This window comes from Lepidochelys olivacea (assembly GCF_965140295.1).
Source record: "Lepidochelys olivacea isolate rLepOli2 genome assembly, chromosome: 3".
NCBI classification, from domain to species: domain Eukaryota; kingdom Metazoa; phylum Chordata; order Testudines; family Cheloniidae; genus Lepidochelys; species Lepidochelys olivacea.
The window spans coordinates 133,652,754-133,678,159 of record NC_140413.1 but is presented as its reverse complement, the minus strand read 5'-3'; the positions used below and the strand labels follow the sequence as shown (position 1 = coordinate 133,678,159).

Sequence of the window (25,406 nt, the reverse complement as noted above, 5' to 3'; positions counted from 1 at the left end):
CCGCATCATGGAATGATCAGGCAATGAGTTTTGCCATGATCTCCAGCAGCAACTGGACTGAGCATTATTCACCAAGGGCCTACTGCTTGCCTTACTTATGCGAGTATTATTTTTTGTCTTTCTACAACACCAATAGACATGCAAGGCACTGCACAAACAGGTAAGACACAACCCCTGCCCAAAGAGTTTACCATCTAAGGTCTGGATCCTGCCAACCATTCTCAACTCCCTTTGAAGCCATGAGAGCTAAGCTGAGCACTTTGCCTGGCCAGCTGCTAAGTGAGCTCTTGCAGTCAATGTGGCTACATGCCAGCGTGTGATGTGAAATAAGGCTTTTATTTAAACCCGCTGCTTTAGCACAGGAAGTCTTCTCATGAAGTTGGAGCAGCATTAGACTCATTACATGTAGGGATAATTTGGGGCATCCTTTTCAGCCTTAACATGATCAGGCACAGTACAATGTAGGTATAACTGCACAATCTCTATCTGGTAGTCTGTTCTTGCGGGCAGTACTATGCTGTTATCCCATGAAGAGGGACAAGTGCCGGGGTCTTCTCTAATTCCTTTTTAGCCCCTGAAGTTCACACTATAAATAAATGTGAATCTCACAAAATTACACACAACTGTATGAAGTCCAGAAATCTGTCTGGTTCTGTTTCAAAATGTCCTTTTGAAAAGAACCAAATGAAGCGCCATCTAGACATTTCCTAAACTATTCTACATTTTGTTTTAAGCAGTTCTCCGAGACTTATGAAGTGACTGATGCTACAAAATCAAGACAGCGAAAAGACCGAGGTCCTGCCCATGCCATTTTTGAGAGTCATAATCTGGAGTGTAGAAGAGCCAGCCAGGAGGATATGGCACTGGAGGACACAGCTTCTCAACAGAGCCTCTCAGAAGAGCAGTGAGGAATATTCCTAGTTCAAGGGCCATATGTACTCCTTCAAAGTAAAGAAAAACACATCTAGGTCAGTCAGCTGCAGTTATTTCAAGTGTAACAACAAACCTCAAACCCCTTTATTTTTCTAACTTCGGAGAGAGAATCCCATTGTGCAGATGTTCTTCAGCAGAAAGGCTCAGTATGTGGGGATGGAAGGACCTTTACAGATTTTAAAGATGTCCTAAAATGCAGTGCAACTTCATCTCAGGTTCTTGACATTTCTAAAACAATGAATAAACTCTGCCTGATATCCTTCCCCCTGCAGCGGTGCTGACCCACTTGTGGTGGAAATCTGGACGTGCTCAAAAAGAAGCATGCATGGAAGTGCAAGTGAAAGCAGTGGAAGATCTTAATGCAACTCAGCGAAAAGCACACAGACATCTGTTTCCTGCCATAACAAAAAAGAGGACTGCATGTTAAATAATTGGCATTTTATACATAATGCATCACAAAGAAAAATTCTGAATAGAACATGTAATAGGATAGTACAATACACACTGTAACATTAGAGCTAAATCTGAGAATTTTTAAAGGCAAGCCTCATTCTTCCTTTTCTTTAGTGTTACGCAGATGGTAATTACATATAGCAACATATTAATATAGGCAAAGATATACTGCATGCAGCCATGTTGAAATATTGTATGAAAGAGATAGATTACACATTGCCACAAGACAAGTTTTGAGAACAAGTATAGCCAGTGCATGGAAAGCCTTCACAAAGCATATGGTGCTCCTTATTTGCAAATAGAGCAGTTTTATATACAAGACTGCTCTGACATGTGATCTCGCACTCCTGTTGAGTTGACAGGAATGCATGCCTATATCTGAAGCCAAGAGGCTAAAACAAATCCTTAATGTACTATAGTATGTACACACACATGCTCATACATTTTTTTGTAATTAAACAATTTACAATTATTGGTGTCTCAATGTTCCTCTTTACTGTAACTACAGCAGCTCCTGTCTAATACTTATCATGCTAATCCACAGCCATGGTGGTTTTCTACACAAAACCAGGTTGTCTCGTCCCACTTAATGAGCAAGATTGAATAGGCGATGCTGTAGTGAGCTCTCGTTACTTTTACACAATATACTTGTTGCCTTCACATTCACAGACCCTGTCCATTACCATGGCATCTATATGCAATACTGTAAAAAAACCAAAAACCTAAACGACACTGGTCAAAATAAGTGAGCCAAGTACACTCTCTGATGCAGCAATTGTCATTCTTTTCAGTCATATTTGTTTACTTACTTGCTGATTTGCAGGCTTTGGAAATCCACATTTTGTCTCCCACTACTTAATATAAATTAGCCTGGTGCTAAAGCTCTGAACATTATGGGCAAAATCCTGCCCTCCCTCATAATGGCCACACACGGGAGAAAGTGGAATGTGCTGGCCTCGAAGGCACCACTGAGAGATCCTGCGTCCACAGGGCCTGGATGGGGCAAGGTGACAGGAGCATGTGCTTTAGTGCTGCTGCACCAGAGGACAGCCCAGGCTTCTAGTCCTATTTCAAGCCAACAGACCAGGTCCTCTTGATGCACCTGTGCACCAGGAGAGTGCTCACAATGAATCCCAACCTGTTGCTGCACAGGTGTGCAGATAAAGGCGGCTTCCTACCCCCCCAAGCACAGGGTCCCCAGGCCTCTCACAACAGGCTTTATCCCGACACATTTTAGTTGTTAAAAAAAAAAAAAATCCCAACTGCCTATTGGGGGGAGGGGAGGATTTTGTCAAAGTATCCAGTTACTTTTCGTGCCTATATATAATGTTGCAGATATTTTTCTTTTGTTTTAAAACTGTTATTGAAATATCTTGGCTGGGTGAACAGCAGGAATGTTAAACTTTCCCAACAGTAACAATTACAAAAAACAAGCATTACTGGTATTCTCGGAGACAACAGCCCGTAGCTTTGTATTGACCATGTTGGCTATGTTGTCAATAAGAATACTTATATCGTCAGTGTATTTAAGGTGAGCAATAGTGCCCACAGCGTAATCAAAGATGCTCTGTTGGGAATCATGAAATTGGGGTCTAGGTGGATGTTTTTATTGAATAAGAATGACTTTTGGTAATTGTCTTGTTTTTCTGAACACTGGAGCTAGATGAGCTACAAATAGATTATACAGCAGAACCTCAGAGTTACAAACTGACCGGTCAACCACACACCTCCTTAGGAACTGGAAGTACACAATCAGGCAGCAGCAGACACTAAAAAAAAAAAAAAAAAGCCAGTACAGTGTTAAATATAAACTACTAAAAAATAAAGGGAAAGTTAAAAAAAGAGTTGGCAGGTTAAAGAAACTTTCTGTGCTTGTTTCATTTAAATTAAGATGGTTAAAAGCAGCATTTTTCTTCTTCCTAGTTAAGTTTCAAAGCTGCATTCAGTCAATGTTCAGTTGTAAACTTTTGAAAAGAACCACCATAACATTTCGTTCAGAGTTACGAACAACCTCCAGTATGTGTTCACAACTCTGAGGTTCTGCGGTGGATAATATCCATCCAGGATTGTATAGGACTAAGCTGTTACGGTTGAGCAGTTTGTCTGTGTTACATGTTAAGAGTGTGCAGCGACAGTGGTGTTTGGAGGATGGCTGTGACCAGCACCTTTAAATATATATTGCATGATCCCAACGCATCAATATTGGGTGACATGCTGAAATTTTCCAATACAGCAGGGGCAAGAAGTCACTTACTCAACATGCTGTGTAGCAAGGAGCCTGCTCACTGGTCATTCCCCTAATTCCAAAATGTGGTGGATATACTGGAGAGCAGCACTGCTATGACCCATGCAATGCAGCAGTGGATAGCCAATCTGCTGCCAGGTGAATCCTTTATTGCTGCTTTCGAGTAGGACACCCCCAGCTTAATAGGCAACTGCACCAACCTTTGAGGAAGACAAGCTCCCACTCTCCAAGCACAATCAGTGTATGTGCTGCTTTTATGGAAACACCATCAGTGATGAGGGAATGATGGCACCACCCCATTCACTGATCTGCCTGGAGAGCCTTAGCCCCAAATTCCGTAGCTATAGGCAAAGATAAAAATAGTCAGAGTGTTGTACGGAGCCTGGGTAGGTGACATTTTACTGATGATCAAAGTGGGAGGAAAGCAGTGGAGGGATCCTTATAACGTCTCAGGACTGAGCGAGAAAGCAGAGCAGTGGGGGTATATGGTAAAATAAGTGTGAACATTGCAGAACTAGTCCCATTTTAGCCCTCAGATTAACTGTTTTTCCCTCTCTTGGTTTGTTTCCTTAAACCTATTTTATTCTTTCACTAATTTGTTCTTGCTCAAGTCATGCAGTAAAGGTCAGGCGCTCATCTCATGGAAATAAGGTCAGAATCTGCCCAGAGTATCTAATCAATTACTTCAGCAACATTAGTGAAACCAGCCAGGGGCTGCTAAATCAGTTATGTTCACCCTAGCATCTGGTCACCAGTTGGCAGACCCCAAGCCTTGTTTATAAAAGTTATCTGATTGTACAGTCGGTAGGAAACAGAAGGACTTAATATACACTTACATCCAAGAGTGGGACAAACTTTGTCAAGCCTACTTAAGGTCAGTGTGATTTCCATTCTCCATGTCGGAACTGTTCAGAGTTCCTTGTAGTCATCAAGTTCTTGGGCGTCTTCGAGGTTTAATTCATAGCTCATCTGCTTAGGTTCTGAGGATAGGGGAAGGGGGAAATGGCTTCTTTGGTCTGACTTCAGTCTACCTCCAGCCTGCTTTTCTTTGGGTAAACAGGTTGTGTAAGTCAGGGTCAGGATTAGATGTACCAAGAAACTCACCTTAGGACATCTGAATAAATACTGAAATTTGTCAGCATGTAATAACCCTCTCCTTGTCAATAAATTATTCCTTTTAACTACCAAATTAGTGCCATTTTCATCCCGCTCCAGGAAAGGGAGACTGATAATTAATTAGGGCACTTTACTGTTACTTGTACTTAATTCTGTAAGACTGATATTTCTTAGCCCTATTATTAACTCTGCAGCAGGTCCAATGGTAAAGACTTACCCCTCTCTGACTTTCCAAATGTCACGAGTAAAAAACTGGCTGACACATGCTCAGTAATGCAGCCTCTATTTATGTCAGGCTGTCTGCACTGTTTTATGCTGGAATTGTTATAAACTTCCTTGCCAACAATGTCCTTGATGCTCGAGCTTAAACAAAATAGGCACTCATGCAGGTGCAGTAACATTGTCATCAGGCGTCTTGCTGCGGTATCAGAGGGTTATCGTCACACAGTGTTTGCTGTTGGTAAATGAGCTGATCAGGGAAATTGTCAATGCTCTAGTTGTCACTGTGCTCTTAAGGCTTTCCAAATAGGCTGCACGTGTGAGACCAGGCAATACATTTTTGCCTTTACAATGAACGTGGGGTACCATAAGAGCGGAACTTAATTTGGAACCATTCGTTTCTCACCCCCTTACTGAACATTTGAAACAGGCACGTTGCATTACCTTGGGACTGACTTAGATTTAAAGGCCAAAAGCAACCATTAAAAGCATGTCGTCTGACCACCTGCATAACACGAGTGAGAGATTTTCACTCAGTATCCCCTACATCAAGATCATAGTTTATGGCTGTGCTATTGCGTTTTTTGTTTTGTTTTGTTTTTTAGAAAGAGACCCAATCTGGCTCCCATAAACTCAACTGAAAAACTCCTATTGACTTCAGTAGGATGGGTTTTAAGCCCAGGACAAATTATGGTGAATCCACTAGACCCTTTGGTAACCTATTCCCATTTAAGTGAAAGAATTGTGCCTTATTTCTAACCTGAATTAATGGAGGAAACACTCACACTAGTTGGAGACAGTGGAATGTGTGGATTAAGTAATAGGGAATGTCCTCTGTCAGCACAGTATTATACCACTCAGATTTGGGGATATGGTAAGTGTAATATTATAAATTTTGCATGATAACCTGTTAATTAGCATGGCTAGTACGAACCACTAATACAGCTGTAACTCAAGAAACCTTGTTGGTTGAACAGGGACTTGGAAAACGAACTTTAGGCACCAACCCTTCTGGATTTTTCCCTGGGCAGTTTGAGAAAACTGCTACCAAAGAGGACCAGTGTTCTTTCCCAATTCACTTTGAGAAGGAAATTCCCATGATTATCTTCAGAATAAAGTTAGTTATGTGTAAGTGCTAGAAGCCACGGGGCATTGGTGCAGAAGTGCAGTTACACCCACATTAGGAGGTATATTTTTTGGTTGGACCACTGTGTGCGCACACAGAAGACTGCACATGCAAACACTTGCCAGCTAAAACTTCTAATTGCACAAGTTTGTGTGCATCCGGTTTGGAACACACACAAGTATAGCTAAAAATTTGACCCTATATATCAATGACCAGGAAAGGAGGGATTATATGTACAGAGGTGGGTAAATCTGAGAATGCAGTAAAATAAAGGGCTCTTCTATTGCAAGAGGTGTCTGAATGCTAAGAGGGTTTGACAGATGGCTTAGCTAGCATTTATCAAGGAAAAATTAATAGTAGTGTAAAGTGCACAAAAGGTCCCCCTTAGGAGGGGGGGATCCGTTATACTAGGTACTCTACAACCACATAAGACAGTGTCACAACTCTACAAAATGAAGTAAAAAAAAAAATAGCAAGAAGGATCAGTAATGCTAGAGGACAATTATATTAACACCAATTGCACAGCTGGGATATTATAGCATTATGAAAGCAAACAGGCTCTTGAAAGGTAGCATGAGTAATGGGTAAAGAGCTTCAGCAAGTCAGATTTGGCTCCTCATTTCACTTTACATACAAAAACACTATTTAATCAGAGGATTTCCAACTTCTTAGAGTCTCCAGCTGAGAGAGGTGATGGGGGAAGCAGCTGGTAAATTTGGCAAAGGTTCTGTCCATTCTCTTTATAGAAGAGAGGGAAAGTCACACCCTTTCTCAAAAAAATGTCCAGGCTCAGAGTTCTAGATTGGGCTGCGGCCCAACCTCTAGGACCCTGCGTGGTGGGAGGGTCCCAGAGCCCAGGTGCCAGCCCATGCCCAAACATCTACACTGCAATTAAGCTGTCTGACAGCCCAAGCCAGCTACAGGTTTTGAATTGCAGTGTAGACATATCTACCAATTCCCTAGAGTCAAGCGCTTGAGGACAAGGGCTTGGCTATTCATAGTGGAGAAACTCGCTCTAACTCTCAGCTCTGACAAAGCCAGTATTTGCTGAACTTCAGGGTAAGGTGCACATCTAAACACTTTACTCTTGGAGAAGACTGGATCACCCAACAGCAGTATTTTAAGCGATAGCTTGGAGTTGTCCACAGTTCCTAGCTAATGTAGACAGCTGATGTTTAATTATGGAATCAATGAATTTATTTCCCCATGTTAAGTATCCTCACACCTTCTTGTCAACTATCTAAATGGGCCATCTTGATTATTACTACAAAAGTTTTTTTTCCTCCTACTGATAAGAGCTCATCTTAATTAATTAGCCTCTTACAGTTTGTACGGCAACTTCCACCTTCTCTGTATGTGTGTGTGTATATATATATATCTTCTTACTATATCTTCCATTCTATGCATCCGATGAAGTGAGCTGTAGCCCACGAAAGCTTATGCTCTAATAAATTTGTTAGTCTCTAAGGTGCCACAAGTCCTCCTGTTCTTTTTGCGGATACAGACTAACACGGCTGCTACTCTGAAATATGTCTTTAAGGCACAGCCCTGTGTTGGGGTAGCAGAGAGCTGCACAAGCCCACAGGGAGCTCTGGGGGGAATTCTCCCTCCCTCGTACATACTAAGAACAGGGTCTTAGCCCCAACCCTTTGGTGGTGATGTGCACCTCCAGGAGCCCACGGCAGGACTCACTTCTAACAGACCCTTGCACAGGGTATGAGGAAGAGGAAGGATCCTCCTTGCATGCTTCCCACAGCCTCCTGTACCATAGCAAAAGGGTTGTCAGAACCTGGCTTTATAAACACACGCTGCTATTAGAGCGTAACTATGAACTGGTGTACAAATAAATGACTAACTACAATGCAGGTTTCCATATGCCTTTAACCAACGTGTTTATTTTAACATTTGTTACACTCCACAAGAAAGGAAGGAATTCAGTCCTTTCCATTCCTAAATCTTTGAAGTAGAAAACTCTTTACGCTGCATGAGAACAAAAGTACACCTGGCTGGAAATTTAGTTTATGACATGCAAGACTGATTAAGTGGTAAATGCTTTTTTCCTAAACACATTTACAAACTTCCTGGGGATATATGTTGTCTAATACTCTCATTTCTTGCTTCATCATTAACCAAAAAACATGCCCAGGATTGCAAAAGGAAATAAACAGAAATCATTAAGCAACAATAAGCCATAATGGATTGTTAAACTTGGATAGTCAAATGAAGCATTAAGTCTAATGTTTGATATTTTAAACATTTTATGAAAAACATCTGTCAAGATTTTATTAAGAAAGCCAGGGTCCTGAAGCCTTTTTTTTGGCAAAAAGAAAACGTGAAAATAGAGAGCAGGCAGCATTCCTATCAAGCACTGTCTGAGCAACTTAAAGTTAATATTTTCTCTAAAATTCAACACTGTAAATGACAATTGTCCAGTTATATCATGTATTTGTCTTAGGATTTCAGATCACATTTGCTCAGTTTACTTATCCGGGGATGTGAGAATCAAGCTATTGTGTTTTGTTCATCATCATTTATAATGCTGACCCAGCTGGGGCACACTGGAGAGTTAGCTGAGGCACACTGCGGTAGGAGCCCAGGGTCAGTGTCAGTGGTGGCGATAATGCACAAAGCAGATTGTGCAAGATTATGCTCTGACTACGTTCTGTTACACACATGTCAGCCCCCAGTTCTGCAATGTGTCGTGTGCTGGAGGACTGTGGGACCTGCGCAGAGCTCTGTTGACTTTAACGCGTCTCTGAAGGCACAGCAGACTACCCTCACCATATGTTGCAGGATTAGGGGCTGAATCAATAGTTCCATTGAATTTAATAGTTAATTGAATTTGCGCTACTATAATTGGAATCAGAAACAATTGCTTGACTTTCAGATCCCAGGATGAGGGTTTTTTTAAACCTTGTGAACTGAGTAAATTCTACGCAAATGACAGACAAAAACACATGGAAGCCCACCGTCTCATTTTCACATTTTACAGTGCTACAGACTCAATCCTCCTCATATCAAAGACACTGGTAAAGTTGCCCCAGGCCTGAGTAGGATTGGGCCCTCCAATATACTTATATAAGAGCTTATGGTTACAAACAAGGAAATGGTCTTCATTTTGTGCAATTCTGCACAGTTGTCACAATATCTTGCAAAATGTTGTCTCTATTTTCCTTCGTAACCTAGATGTGGGGGGGAATCAAAATTTTAACATATTAGGATTTGGTTTACGCTTTAAATAACCATCTCATTGTCATTTGAATTTTTTTTAAATCAAGTCCAGCATATATTTCCATATTGGGAGAGGAATAATTCTGTGAAACATCTGCTTCCTCTTGCTACTTACAGCAAACAGACGACCCCCATCTGATACCCCCAGAAACCTATGTAAAACTGTTAGAATAAATCTTTAAAAGTACTGCAAATACAAGTGATTATTCACTTGTGAATGACTGACAAAAATCATTCAAAACAGCGACCACACACTTTCTCCATTCCTAGAAATGCTTTTCAAGATACCTTAAATCATTCACATACTGTATAGTAGTGGTTTTTCTGCCTTCAGTATTTGATAGGATAATATTTCAATAAGGATGACTTACTCGTGTCAACTACCCCTGCAGCGAAGAATTAAAACAAGCTCTCGAATATTATGCAACACTGCTCTGATGCGAAGATACCTGGGTTTCTCAGAATCTTTGGAGAATTTTTTTCAAAAGAATTCAAAAACCAGTTAAAGTTTAGGTGTTACTGTAGCTGTGTTGGTCCCAGGTTATTAGAGAAAGACACGGTGGGTGAAGTAATATCTTTTATTGGACCAGCTTCTGTTGGTAAAAGACAAGCAGGTTCAGACCTGAAGAAGAGCTCTGTGCAAACTCAAAAGCTTGTGTCTTTCACTAACAGAAGCTTGTGAAATAAAATATCACCTCATGCACCTTGTCTCACAAAGTTTAGGAGTCTTTTGAAAGTGCAAACACCAGAGCTGATTAATTCTTATGCCTGTATAACTGTTGGGTTTTGTGAGGGCGAGGTCTAGCACTTGTGCACATGCAAGTGTTTGCACTTCAGATGTACATGTACAAAACTACTTGTGCCTGCACAAGTGGAGACCTAGGGTAACATATGGTACCACTAGAGTCAATGGCAAGACTCCCACTGACTTCAGTGGGGTCGGGATTTCACCTCTTGTACGTCAGTGCAATAACTGGGTCAGACCATGGTCTACCTAGTCCAGTATCCTGTCTCTGATAGTGGCCAGCACCAAATGCGTTAGAGGCAGGTGCAAGAAACCCCAAAGTAGGCAGATGTGGGATTATCTGCCTCCAGTAAATTCTCACCGTAAATGAAGATCAAATTGGCTTAAGCTCTGAACCATGAGGTTCTATATTCCTTCCGACACAACAGTTAATGCTGAAACGGAGAGTAACTCTGGATATTCTTTTTATACATATAAATGTATTGGTAATGTCCCAATCTACTACTCTATACAATAAATGAAGCCATATGTAACTGTTGGCAACAGACATTGTGAACCTGAAGAGAGAGAGTTAGCAATTTGACATAGTACTTTCATCCAGGCCGTTTTAATTCCAGGGAACAGATACAACAATGGGCAACTGAAAAAGAGACATGGAAAACAGGAGGGAGGGAAGAAGTCTTCGAAATGTTACTTTTATTGACCAACATTCTGAGTAACAAACACACAGAGAGCGAGGCACTCAAAAGTGCAATCACTCTACAGGGTATTTATCATGGGACACAAGGTACAGTGAACAACACAGGTAAGTCAGATGCCATGGTCCCACAGTAAACCTCTTGACTTCACCCATTATCTTGACTTTCAGGTGATCTGCCAAACATTTAAAATAGCAATATCCATATGTTCAAGTCATGTAAAATACCTGTGTAGCCAAAGCTTTTATGTACATATATGCAGCAAGAAATTTTCTAAACTGAGACTACTGGCAAGCATATTGTACAGATTGGGAAATCTTCATGGCTATTTTGCAAGACTTTTTGTTCTCATGTTCTGCTCTTATTAACCTCTAGAGATGGTCTAGACCCAAGTTGTGGGCTGACTTCCAGACAACAACATGGCAGAACAAAAAACCCCAATGCTTATGTTATATATTAGAAATGCCAGTATTTATATTCATATCCAGAGAGCTGAAAGTGTTTGTGAACATCACTGTTACAAAGCATCTGCGTAAGATAGAAGGAACCCGCACCAAGATTCCAAACATGCAAGAACACTATGAGGTCCATTATCCCAATAAAAAGACAAGTACGCTCAGGGAAAGATCAGCTTGCAAAAAATCTCTATTTGGAGCCCTTTTCTCTTCTGAGCACAGGAAGAAACAGGGGAAACAAGCGGACAAAAAAATCCATATTCCTCAATACTTTTATCAAAATAAACTGACACAGATGGATCAGGAACATCTCGGGCATTTGACTTTAATGATTTTGTGCCTGGTACCTCTGATTTTACTAGGCACAATACAAATAGGATTTGACATGTAGTTACCAGATGCCACAAAAACCAAATGCAAGATAACTATATCAAGAGCTGAAGACAGAGAAAAGGAAGTGTTTTGTTATTTTAAAAAAAAAAAAAATTCTCCACGAAAATGTTGCGAGAGAAGGGACAAGGTGAAAATTGAAAAGGGAGAAATGTTGCTTTCAGAAAACAGCATAAGTGTGGGGCTTAGAAAAAGGTCAGGTTTCAGAGGGATGATTTTCTAGGTTAGAAATACACCTCTGATGATGGGTGCTTTTCATTCTACTAGTAAAAAAAATATACTTCTAGTAAACTGAATTTATGTAGAATTATGATATATGGACAGTTCATAAAGATGATGTATTAACAGTCCATAAACACTCTTACTCCATGTCATACAGAAGCTGACTGAATATCAGGGAAAAGAACATGCATCATTTATAATTAAAGACGTTAACTTTCTGTAGCCTCTGGTTTCTAACCTCCTGTGATGCAGTGGGTCTTGCACCACGGTTGTATGATGATGCTATATTTTCTACACTGAAACCTACTATGGATTCTTGTTTTTGTTCTTTTTAAAAAGACAGCTGGAAACCCAAACTTCACTACTGTATTTTTCCAAAAGCAAAAGGAAGGGTTTAAGGAGAAAATGGAGGCAAGCCAGCTTCGGAGTATAACCTGGGCCTCTATACTATGTATAATACTGAGCCTATAAAGGAAAAGTTCTAGGGAAATGGGCAGTGAGGGTGAACCATCCTGCATTATCACTGGGAAGATTTAGTTTCCTCAGAAAGATGGAGCCGTGCAACAATAGAAGGCAAGTTCTTTAGGGGCAGGGACAATCTTTGTGTTCGGTGCTTGTACAGCATCTAGCACAACTGGGTCCCGATCTAGGACTAAGGCTCCTAGACGCTACACTACAAGAATTAATTAATAATACCACCACCAATATAAAACCACTCTTATTACACAGGAGTTTCATACTCAATAATCCCAAAGTGCAGTAGGAGGTAATACGTTCAATATTAAGGGCTAGATGCTCAACCGCTGTGAGCGGCGCTGCACCCATTTACACCAGCTGAGGATTGGGTCACAAGAGGACAATGGTGGTGCAAGCAAAAGAACAGCACCCTTTGCATGCTCAGCTTTGGACACTGGAACTCCTATTAAAAGATTAAGTAGAGGACATGGGAGAACTATGCTAAATTCCTCACACACAGCCTAATTCCACAAGAAGTCACCAAGGTGGACCAAACTGGTCTGGAGTTACCTGTCTACACTGGGAGGCAAAAACGAATCAGCAAGAAATGGCTGACACTGCTTGGCTGTGCAAGGGCTGCAGGGGCACTCCAAGTCCTCCCCCATGTTATGGCAATTCACGAATGGAGACGGTGATCTATTGCTTATAGTAGCCAGCAGAAACACCTGCATCATTACAGACAGCTTCGGTTCCTGCTTCATGCACAAATTTGAACCAGCAGGGAATGAACAGGTAAATATATTCATGTTCACATGCAAGGCAGATATCCTGCTAGATGATGCTTCAGTACATTAGGCCCCTGTGACCTGGGAACATCACAGTTTGTTACATTCCTCATCCCCAGCGCTTTAGCTAATGTATTAAGTAAGCAGTTTTCCATAATCAGAATGAGAATAACTGTAGGTCATGATCCTAGCAATGTAAACAGACTGACAACTTTCTCAGAGAATGTGATACAGTTGTCTACAGTCCTAGTCCCAGTAAAGGCAACAGCAAAATTCCAATTGACTTCAATAGTGAATGGAGATGGCCTAGTGTCCAGAAGTCTGCTGAGACATACGTGGAGATGTCATGAGTGACGCTGTGATATTCAGTGAGGAAGATGTGGCCTGCTACCAAATAGAAATGTGGCTTTCCTGGGTTTTAAAGTGAGCAGACATTAAAGCATATAGTGGTTGATGACTAGCAGGTGAAGATGGTGATGGATAACTCATAATTGATGCTGCAGATACAGGGCACTGATTCTTAGGTGATGCAGAAATGGTCAATGGCATTCCTAGTAAAGACACAGTTATATTTCCAATGCGGGGCAGGGGGAGGACCATCCCATCTCATCAGTATAATTTCACACAATCGCATAACATTTGACAACAGAAGTAAATATTTAGGGGAGCTCCATTGCTCAGTAAGGCAGACATTTTCATTATGTATTTTAAAACAGCACCACTAAATAAGATCATTCGGCCTATAAAGCAGCATCAAAATTATGACTTCTTTTCTTTCATCTTTCATTCAGTCTTAATTATGATGTTCACAAAATATAGCAATCTACAATACACTAGTATCTACTTGTATGGTGTATTGCATTAAAACATTCTCTCCATGCATATTAATTTTCTGACAAGTCACAATTATTGAATTTTTATATTTCATAAGAATATATTGTTCTGTTCTGGAAATATGGTCTAATTCTGTGTGCTAGTTTCAATAAATATCAACCAAAATTAAACTAAAGGGAAGAGACCAATTTTTTAAATTTTATTTTTTTTGCTTGTTTTATTAAATATTTAGCATCTTTCTGGATGCTTAATAAATAAACCTCTTAAACTGGTATTTCTATAAGGAGACTACATAACTGTTAGGATAAGGATTTGAGAATTTGTCAACACTTGATTTGCAGGCTATTAAAGTGCAGTTCCTATCTGAAAACTAAGTGTTGTAACAATGGGTTCCATGTTATTATGTCTCCATGACTCCGGATAAAGCATGCTGAATTTACAAGGAGAAAAAAAAAAAAAGCCTTCTTTCTCCTCTAATTACCAATCCTGCAAACTCAAAATGAGCTCAGTTTCAAGGCAGGTTCTTTTCTTCTCACATATCATCATTGGTGGCAAAGGTTCTGCAGGCCAATTTTCAAAGATGAACTATCCTTGAAAGAATGAATAAATGCTGGTCTGGCACTTTCACACCATGGTGATGGGAACACTAGAAACAACAACACTAATATTCCTTCAACAGACCCATTCATTCAATCTCTAGTTTCTCTGGTAAGAGTCTGCCAACAAAAGTGCCCAGTGTGCTTTTTTTGTGTGGGATGTGAACATCTGCCCATTAAGAACTCAACTGAGAGCACTGCCTTCATTTCACTGGGGCTATCCAATGGGCATCCATTGATAGCATTCAAATTGAGCCAGCCAGATTCACACTGGTGACCTAGAGGTGAAAGGCTTCTTACAGGTATCAGAGATTACTTACATTGAACATCATAACATCCTTCCGACTTCTTATTTCCTCCACAAGACCCAATGGCTTGCCTTTAGGTATTGGTATAGTTCCAAGAATTGTGGTCCCTGAACCAGTCAGAGTTTGACGAACTGCTTGAATAAAAGACCGGCTGAAGAGTTCCATTTTACCAATCTCATCTATTACGTACACTTTTTTCCCTGTGTCACTGCCAAGGTCGACCTATAGGAATGATACACAAATAGATTAAACAGCAGAAAGAAATCAAGACTGATGTAAGAGCCACTCTTCTTTGTGGGAGAAATGTCAGTTCAGGAGTAACATTTCTTTGAAACAGTGCTGGAGCATAAGGGCAGAAAAGCCAGTCATCCTAGTTCTTAAGGATGCCAGCAGCCAACCAGCCTGTTACCTAGCAAAGCAACAGGATCCCAGATGGGAAGAAAGGAAGAGCCAACTCAGTTCCTTGACTGAGATTTGCAGTTTTAGGGCAGCAATCACCTGATTGCACAGTCACACAATTTTACATGTTATTTTTCTTAGCATGTGAGTAGCGTAGAATCTTGAAGATGTAGTACATTGTTTTTAGTTTTGTGATGTAGGTCCTTTGGGGGGAAGCTGTTGGAAACAGCAGGAGAGTTTGCTCTCCAACTTAATCTCCCTAACTAGAGTCAATTCTTGGTGAAGAGTTGCTTCCTATGAACAAGTTATTCGTGTTTGGGCTAAGATTTTAGAAAGAGGAGAATGTCTGCTTTGTGGTTTGTGACCACCTCTGTTCAAGGACTGGTGTATATAGTATAAAGAACAAGTTACAATAAGAACAGATTCAGACTCCAAGTTACTGATAGCTTCTCCCAAGGAAACTGACTTGCAAGGCCTCAACATCTGCTACCACTTGGCAAAGATGTGATAGTATTTTTGCATGCCAGCTACTGTAGTTAAGTCTGAGGGGCACTAGATTTTCAAAGCTGCATTCACATCACTGCACCCACAAAACCCTGAATTTTCATGGGTCAACAGATAAATACACTTATAATTAGGGCAGGGGTTTCCAAACTGTGGTATGCATGCCATTGGTAGTATAAGAGCTTGATTCTTCATCCATTCACTTCACAACTATTTTTTAAGATGGCACATAAACCAATCGAGTACAGAAATCTGACAGGCTACAGACTAGATGAAAGTGAGCTCACCACCCTCTTCTGAGGCTATTAACTGAAAAATCAAGTTCTATTATTTGTCTGTAAGCAGCAAATCAATGCAAGTCAAAACTTCACTGTTAATCCACGAATAAGTGCAGACACCACATATGAAGGTAACTTAAGGAGAAACCAGTCAACATATTGTCCCTTGTGAAGATAGAAAATGTTAGCTCCTACGAAAATGGATGTACTACATAACATACTTCTTAAAACCTTTCAGAGCTGAGTCCCTACTGACATCCGAGTCCCTGCAGAGTGGGGTAGTTTTATCTAAAACCCTTTCACAGATCAGTGAACTGAAAAGTCAGTACCTGCCACTTGGAAAAGTGCTAAGAAGTGGAGCTTCTACTTTGTACAGAATCCCCAGTCCCTTCAGGTGATGTTTCCAGAGCCCCAAACAGAGCCCACTTTAGCATCCACTCTCTTTCCTGGTGAAGACAGTGGGAGCTGGCTCATAGAGTCTAACACAAATATGTAAAGTAGCGTATACCAGTTTCAAGACGCTCTGTGATCAAAGCAGGCTAATCCAACAAACTGTAGTGGAGCCTTGGGACTCTGAAAAACTAACATCTGATATATTTTGCCATTTCTACAAACCGTCCACAAAAAAGGACTTTGACTATCTGGCATATGCTGCTGTCCCATAGTCCCTACAAAAATATTAATGAGATCCCTGTAGATTTACTTCAGAGTGGCAGCCATGTTAGTCTGTATTCGCAAAAAGAAAAGGAGTACTTGTGGCACCTTAGAGACTAACAAATTTATTTGAGCATAAGCTTTCATGAGCTACAGCTCACTTCATCGGATGCAACCGATGAAGTGAGCTGTAGCTCACGAAAGCTTATGCTCAAATAAAATAAATTTGTTAGTCTCTAAGGTGCCACAAGTACTCTTTTTATCATAGAATCATAGAATTCTATACGGACCTCAGGAGGTCATCTAGTCCAACCCCCTGCTCAAAGCAGGACCAATCCCCAATTAAATCATCCCAGCCATGGATTTGTCAAGCCTGACCTTAAAAACCTCTAAGGAAGGAGATTCTACCACCTCCCTAGGTAACACATTCCAGTGTTTCACCACCCTCCTAGTGAAAAAGTTTTTTCTAATATCCAACCTAAACCTCCCCCACTGCAACTTGAGACCGTTACTCCTTGTCCTGTCCTCTTCTACCACCGAGAATAGTCTAGAACCATCCTCTTTGGAACCACCTCTCAGGTAGTTGAAAGCAGCTATCAAATCCCCCCTCATTCTTCTCTTCTGCAGACTAAACAATCCCAGTTCCCTCAGCCTCTCCTCATAAGTCATGTGTTCCAGTCCCCTAATCATTTTTGTTGACCTTCCCTGGACTCTCTCCAATTTATCCACATCCTTCTTGTAGTGTGGGGCCCAAAACTAGACACAGTACTCCAGATGAGGCCTCACCAATGTCGTATAGAGGGGAACGATCACGTCCCTCGATCTGCTCGCTATGCCCCTACTTATACATCCCAAAATGCCATTGGCCTTCTTGGCAACAAGGGCACACTGCTGACTCATATCCAGCTTCTCGTCCACTGTCACCCCTAGGTCCTTTTCCGCAGAACTGCTGCCTAGCCATTCGGCCCCTAGTCTGTAGCGGTGCATTGGATTCTTCCGTCCTAAGTGCAGGACCCTGCACCTATCCTTGTTGAACCTCATCAGATTTCTTTTAGCCCAATCCTCCAATTTGTCTAGGTCCCTCTGTATCCTATCCCTACCTGCCACCATATCTACCACTCCTCCTAGTTTAGTATCATCCGCAAATTTGCGGAGAGTGCAATCCACACCATCCTCCAGATCATTTATGAAGATATTGAACAAAACCGGCCCCAGGACCGACCCTTGGGGCACTCCACTTGATACCAGCTGCCATCTAGACATGGAGCCATTGATCACTACCCGTTGAGCCCGACAATCTAGCCAACTTTCTACCCACCTTATAGTGCAGTACACCTTATAGTATAGTTCTTTTGTAGATTTATTGGTAACCATCTGAGATTATTTGTGTTATTATATTTCTACTAGCTTACCACCTTTCTACAATACCTGTCCTCCCCTTTAGTTCTTATATTTCTACTTTGTTTCACCTACCCTTATTTTCCACTGGTCTCTTCCTATTCCAATCTGATGCTTTCCTTCCCTGTAACACTATTCCTTTCCCATTCTGTACCACCTATAGGCAAGATCCTGCTCCCACTGAATCAATAGGACTTTTGCTACTATTTTCAATGGGAGCAGGATGAGGCCCTATCCCAATTCTCCAACTTCTTTCTACTCTTGATTCTTTTTCACACATACACACAGCTCCATTATGCTTGTGAGCAAAGTGAATGCTACTTGATTCCTTTTAGTAAGATCTGTATTGAATTTTGATTATTAAACAATCACAGTTACATTATCCTTTATAAGCATACAAAGTGCAGCCCTTGTTTAGTGAGGTCTTTTCCCCAGACATTAAGTTTACTATAAGTGAGGTTTCATTCTTAAATTAAAAAAAGAGAAAAAAATCTAAATCTGTGAATATTATTAATTTTGTCTCTCCCCTTTGTCCTCCTACCCTCTTTACAGTCCTTCTATCCTCTTTGTTGCCATACAGTTATGTTTTTGTTCCTTCTCCAAAGTGTTAGATAAGCAAAAAACCTCAAACTCATCTTAGTTTCCTACCCACTCTGTTTCCCTGTCCTCTCCAGGTGCCTTCCAAAATTCTCTTCTCCCCTAGCCTAACCTGCTTTTAGCAATGTAGTTAAATCACCATCAAAAGGATTTCTCTGGTAATGGTCTCAGCAGCTGTTGCACTGTTTACTTGAAGATGCTGACAAAAAAAATCTGTTCTAGTTTAATTTCAGGGTGAGGGGTGGGAGAGCGGCAATTCCAGTAAGGACATTATCTATTATTCACTACAAGCACAATATCGGATGTATTATCACCTACCTACCTCACATATGATTCAAACAAACTTCAGATAGCATGCGAAGGGAAGGAAAGAGGATGGAGCACAAAGGAACACACGCATTGGAGGCATTAAGCCATTTCATTGTGTTACACTTCAAACACCTGGTTGTGCAAATTTTGTCAGCAATAAATTTCAAGTGAAGAAACATTGTTCCCATTACTGTGTGAGTGGAGCCTGGAAACAGAAATTGTAAATCCAGACCTACACTACTGGATTGATGGTGAAAATTCTTTAAACCTATGTTGACAACACTTGTTCCAATGGAATGTGCCTTGAGCAGATGATACCTAGAATGGAAATTAAAATACAACAACGGAGGTCCCACACTGATGCAGCCAGAGTGCTCCAAAAGCAGCAATAGACAGATCCTCAAGTTACTATCAGCATTACTATCAGCAACTGAAGATGTAACAAGTTTGTAAGTCTCTTGAAACAAGGCTAATTAAAAAGGAAAACAGTGATAAACAAAAAAAAACAGCAACACTGTGCTTCTACGAGATACGTCCTGACAGAGGGATGGGGGACCAGAAAGAGTGGTTTTGAGGAGGCAAAGGGATCTCCTGAAAGTCTCACAGATCATAGGAGAACCGCTCCCCACACCCCCTTCAGGTCCTGCAGTGAGTGCAGGACAGCCAAATCTAAAAACAAGAGTCATTATCGCTACCCAACAACTTTAACCTATCAAGCCTTCTTATAATATTCTGTTTGTTGTACTTGCTTTCCAGAAGCTTTCATAAGATACTCACATTTCTCAGCACAGGAAGCACCAAGTGCTCAAATGAAACCAGGTCTACTATGTATTGTCCAACACGATATTCACGTCTTGCAGTAGAAGAATCAGAACTGAATTTACAAAAAAAAAAAAGAACACACTGTAAATAATATGAACCACAAACATATTGACAATTTGCTGTAATACCTTTAGCTATGTGAGGATAGAAGTGGTTATCTAATAAGCCAGATTTCCTTTAAAATTCAACTCTTCCTCCCTGTCCCCCCCCAAAAAACCCCACCATATACTGGATATGCTGCAGATGGCAAAACAGAAAATATACAGCTTTTCCTCCTAGTATATAGACACTACCATAGATTATTCACAGTGTCATCTAAATGTGGTATTAAACATTGTTCAGAAAGACAGATAACAGGGTGAAGAGGCCAAAGTTTTGCATGGAGTGTTAAATGCTGAGAATATGTCCAGTGAAGCAGGAGAGACTTTGAGCTTGTATGTATTTTAGACCTTCCACATGGGGATCTGAAATACCTGCCTAGTTAAAAACCCAGTTATAGGATTTATGGGACAGTTGGTAGCTTGTTGTAGACAGTTTATCTGAACTTATCTTCTTTGATTCGTGATTATCAGGTCTGTCCCTTAGAAAGTAATTGGAGGAAGCAAGTTATTTTCCTTCCAACCTGAAAAAAAAAATAGTGTCTGGGATCATGAAACCAGTTTGCATGTTCTATTGTTATACAGGGACTCAGAGCCCATTCTAAAGTCAGAGGACCCAGTTCAATTGCTGTTCTGCACCAGTGGAAAGCTGGAGGACCATTCTGAGTTGGTAAGGTTTTTAGGTTAACTTGGCAGAGATGCAAATGTCTCCATAAAGTGAAGGATAACCGTGAATCAGACCCAGAGAATCAAACAGACAAAGAACGTGATCCTAAAGCCCTCTGTGTGTGGAAATCCCACTTACTTCAAGGGGCATTTCATGCATGGAGGGGCTTGCAGGACTGCCCCTAAAGCAAGAACCACCTTAATCTATAAAACAGCAGTACCCAAGTCTAGATAAAGTTCCTCGTCTCCCAGACAAAGTGACGACATCAAATCCTATTCTCCTGCCGCCTTCTCTGACTTCCTCCGTGTAAAATCCATCAATAGGGACCCCAGAGGATTTTAGGGCTTCAGTGGCTTTCTGGATCAATGTCGTCTTTCCAATCCCTAAAATAAGGAAGTGCCCATTATTAGTGCAAGCAAAGCATAAAGCCTGGTTTTAAACTTGCCCATTCTGAGGCAGCAATCACATTTGACAGACAGATAGCTGGCTACACACATTTTATACAGACTGATGTTTTTCCTGATTCTGATTTCTCAAAATATTAAAACTTTTTATCCTGGAGAGGGGAAAAAAGAACAAACAGAAGTCAGGTTTCACATTACATTTTGAAGGTTTGTAGGCCTCTGTCATACACAGCCTCCCTTTATTTCAGTGCCATTTGTTCTCTTGTTGGCAAAAAGGTCAGAGTTCATCACATCTATAGAGTAAATGGTTAAAAATAACTGTATTCCCTATGGGCCTGATTTTCACAGATGCTAAGCATCTGCAGCTCCCATTGGCCTCAGAGGAGAGGTAAGTGCGCAGATCATTGCCTCTGAAAATCAGGCCCTAGAAGACAAAAGGACTTCTAATGAAAGGAATAAACTTCTAAACAAACAGAAGGGAAGATAATCCATCCCACAGTGGATCTAGAAATCCTTCTCACCACATACCCCACCAGGGGAGGACAGATTGTATCTAATTTGCCTCTTCCTCTAAGTGAATGCTGGCAGTCTTCCAGAGGTTCTCTCCAATCCTACAATGGAAGTGTCCCTCCAGGCCTCATCAAAAATACACCTCTTGGCTGTCTCTTATTTTAAACTCAAATTTACCTCCATCTCATACAAAATCCGGTGTCATTATTTCATCCCTTTTATCATACCAGTCAGCTGTCTTGTCGAAGCAGTTTTATTTATGGATCAAAAGTGTCAAGTATCTGGCAGAGTAGGCCTTTAAACTCCTGGAGGCAGAGACTATGGGCCACATTTTTAAAGGTATTTAGGTGTGTAACAACACAGACAGGCATCTAGTGGGATTTGCAAAAGTTGCCCAGGTGCCTAATTTGATAGGGGTTAGACACCTAGGCCCAGATCCTCAAAGCTACTGGGGCTCCTAACTTTTGATTTAAATGATTTAATGGAAGCTAGGAGCTTCTGAGAATCTGGGCTATAGGCACTTTTGAAAATCCAAATAGGTGCCTATCTGCATCTTTAGGCACCTAAATGCCTTAAAAAATCTGGCCCATAGTCTATCATATCTTGTACAGCACAAGCATACTAGCATAATTATTATTTGTATTACTGTAATGCATAGGAGCCCTAGCCATGACCCAGGACACCCTTGTGCTAGGCGCTGTACAAACACAGAACAAAAAGACTGCCCCAGAGAACTCCCTATCTAAATAATAAAGGTTGCAGTCATTTTATCTTCAGATACCGGTCTAATCTATATCACAGTTTGCACGGGGTTAGGCTAGGTAAGGTAAGAGTTTTTTTTAAAACACAGTTGTACCAGCCACATATCATGCTGGTGAGTAACGTAAATGCCTATCTTTGACAGAACTTAGTTCAAACCAATTTGTAAAACTCTAAACATCTTTAGACTGTCCCTTTAGAGAGATTTATACTCTATGTTAAAAATGCTCCATGCTAAACATAGTTTTCTAATCTGTTATTTGTTTTAGTAATTACTTCTGCAGTTCACAGCTTTGCAACAGCTGCAATGGACATTGAAAGAATGAGAAATTAATGAGATTAATACCTGTACTTCATTATTCTCACTAATCACATGTATTATCTTTGTATAACTATTATATTAATCTATAAAAAAAGCATAATCCCTTTAAATTTTTTGGAAAACCTGAGACCAGACATTTTTAACAAAGACCATTCATTTGAGATTAGTGGCTAAATGAGATGCACGTATTCTGGTGGGTTGCACAGAAAATAAAATAGATAATGAAGAAGAATGTCCCTCACAAAGTTCCAGAGTAACAGCCGTGTTAGTCTGTATTTGCAAAAAGAAAATTGGTTAGTCTCTAAGGTGCCACAAGTACTCCTTTCCTCACAAAGTTATGCCTCATCCTCACCAACCAGCATTAGCTTTCACAGAAACCAATGGCTTTTAAGATTGTGCTTAAAAATTGTTTTCTGATTGCAGTATGATGGTTCTCGCCCTGTAATATGGCACCACCCTCTTAAATAGAGAAATCTAATGATTCTATTACTATCTAATGTTTCTCTAAACAAAAGCTCACTGTTGTAATGATTATTGTTTTGTCTCTAATGTTTACATGGCAAGGATCTGTGAATCTGTTAAGACTTCCTAAATAAACAAACAGTTTTAAAAAACTGTTTTCTAAGGGGCCAATATTTCTGGCAAATCTCCAGCTGGCTTCACTGGGATCAGCAGCAGGTCACAATGCAGAGGAAACTGTAGCACAGATGAAGCCAAAACGACAGTGAGCATTCAAATCGAAATAAAATTACTAGTATGGCAGTATCAGCTTCCTCGTCACTCGGAGGCCTTATCTACATGAGACAAGTCGCACTGGTTTAACTAAATAGATTTTAAATCTGTAACCAGGTCATTTAATTCTTCAGTGGGTTTTTTACCCATGAAAGCTTATGCCCAAATAAATCTGCTAGTCTTTAAGGTGCCACCGGACTCCTGGTTGTCTTTGTGGATACAGACTAACACGGCAACCCCTCTGATACTTGGATTAATTCAAACACAGCTTTTGTACTTTTTTGTGCTTAAGGGTTTTGTCTGGCGTTTCAGTGGAGAATTTGAGAAATCAAGGTAATTACCAAAACTTAAAGAAAAAGAAAAATATCCCTCTCTCATTTACACTGCCCCAGGTTGAGAATCCAGTAGAGAAATGGCTGCTCTTCAGGGGCAGGGTTTTTGCAATAGTGTAAATGACCGAATTCGTTACAGTGGTGCAAACGCAGTCAAACCAGTTTAAACTGCATTAAGATTGGTAAAAGAAAAGGCGGACTTGTGGCACCTTAGAGACTAACCAATTTATTAGAGCATGAGCTTTCGTGGGCTACAGCTCACTTCTTCAGGTGCACAGAATGGAACATATATATACATACAGAGAACGTGAAAAGCTCACGCTCAAATAAATGGGTTAGTCTCTTAAGGTGCCACAAGTCCCCCCTTTTTCTTTTTGTGGATACAGGCTAACAGGGCTGCTACTCTGAAACCTGTCACGCAGACTGGTGTCACTTCATCTGGAAATGTACCACGCTGAACTGGCTGGGAAGTGCATCTACGCACAGGGGACGCAAGGGAGTAACCAGGCGGGCTGCGTAACACGGGGGCAAGTTTTCCCAGGGGCTCAAGGGAGGCCGGTTCGGAGGGGACACTCGGGGCGGGCCGGGGCAGGCTGCAGCTCTTCCCCCGGGCCCGCGGCGGGGCGGTGGCTGCCAACAGGGGCTGGCTCGGGGCCCCCAGCGCTGCGAGCCCCAACGCCGCCCTGCAGGAGAAGCCCCGGGGCGGGGCCGCGGGTTACCTGGGGGTCCGGTGAGGAAAACATGCTTGGCCATGGTGAGGGGCCGGGGGCCGCGCTGCAGCGATCCCGCCCCCCGCGCGCGCCAAGGGCGGCCGGAGCCTGTGGCAAGGGCCCGGGCTGCTGCTGCGGCGGCTCCTCCTCCTCCGGCAGGCCCCGCTCGCCTCCCGGCTGCCTGCAACGCGGCAGCCGCCGCCCCTTTTCCAGAAGTGGCCTGGCGTCTGTCGCTCAGCCGCGCTCTTGCTGCCGAGGAGCGGGTCTCTTGAGGCTGGTTATTGACGTGGCGCCCGCCGGGCAGGGGCCTGTCCAGACTCAAAGGCGAAGTTCAGCGCTCACCTGCCCTTTCTCTCCTGGGTGGGGCCGAGGGAAAAGCGGGTGCGGAGCGGGAGCCTGGCCCTGAGGGGCACCCCCATGAGGAGTTTCCCTTGGGGCGCTGTAGGCAATGTTGGGTCATGCCTTAGAGCTAGGCTGAGAGTCTTTTAAACGAGCCTTTGCTTGCTAGACTCTGTAAGGGACTGGGGACTGCCTGGTGTTTGTTTACCAACGCCTCATGATCAATAGGCTGTTGCCAACTCTCCTGCTGGGTCCTGTTTTTTCTTAGAGGCCCAGCTGCAAGAACCCTAGAGTTACATGAGACTCTCAGCCTTTATTAAACAAGAACAAGTGAGTTTTTAGAACCCTTTTGGCTGTTGAGAAAACTGTGTAAACATGAAGTCCTTCATTTCACTGGCAGTTAGGCCCATACTGCGATTTTCGCTTAGCTGCCTATTGCCATCTGTAGACTCAAAAAACACCTTTGCTTGTCCAAATTCCTGTAATCGGAGGTGTCTCTCCACTTTTAAATGAGAAGAGACTAGTGACCACTTCTTGGAGCATCTAATTCTGGAACCCACAAGAGGAAAGGCAATTCTTGATTTAGTCCTAAGTGAAGCACAGGATCTGGTCCAAAAGGTGAATATAGCTGACCTGCTTGGTAACAGTGGCCATAATACAATTAAATTTAACATCCCAGTGGTGGGGAAAACACCACAGCAGACCTATACTGTAGCATTTTATTTCAGAAAGGAGGAATACACAAAAATGAGGAAGTTAG

The 25,406-nt window shown here is 41.6% G+C and overlaps 2 protein-coding genes across 5 annotated transcripts in view; one reads left to right on the top strand and one right to left on the bottom strand.

Moving 5' to 3' along the window:
• The window catches only part of PCNX2 (pecanex 2), a 224,597-nt gene extending 222,739 nt beyond the window's left edge, over positions 1-1,858 (top strand). Inside the window, exon 35 of the mRNA XM_084623010.1 lies at positions 735-1,858. Within this exon, the coding sequence (XP_084479136.1) occupies positions 735-908 (174 nt within the window). The 3' untranslated portion in view covers positions 909-1,858. The remainder of the gene's footprint in view (positions 1-734) is intronic.
• Positions 803-24,804, bottom strand: NTPCR (nucleoside-triphosphatase, cancer-related). Of its 4 annotated transcripts, XM_084623012.1 has the most exons (6): positions 24,650-24,804; positions 20,759-20,921; positions 19,729-19,825; positions 14,825-15,034; positions 3,114-3,155; positions 803-941 (listed from the first exon to the last, which is right to left on the bottom strand). In XM_084623012.1, exons 1-6 carry the CDS (start codon positions 24,765-24,767, stop codon positions 918-920), a joined length of 654 nt encoding a protein of 217 aa, XP_084479138.1. In that variant the 5' UTR covers positions 24,768-24,804; the 3' UTR covers positions 803-917. The 4 variants fall into 4 exon arrangements, with proteins under 4 accessions (XP_084479138.1, XP_084479139.1, XP_084479137.1 ...); XM_084623013.1 differs by lacking the exon at positions 3,114-3,155 and having other exon boundaries at positions 810-941; positions 24,650-24,803; XM_084623011.1 differs by lacking the exons at positions 803-941; positions 3,114-3,155 and adding an exon at positions 7,963-9,274 and having other exon boundaries at positions 24,650-24,802.
• Between the last annotated feature and the right edge of the window lie 602 nt (positions 24,805-25,406).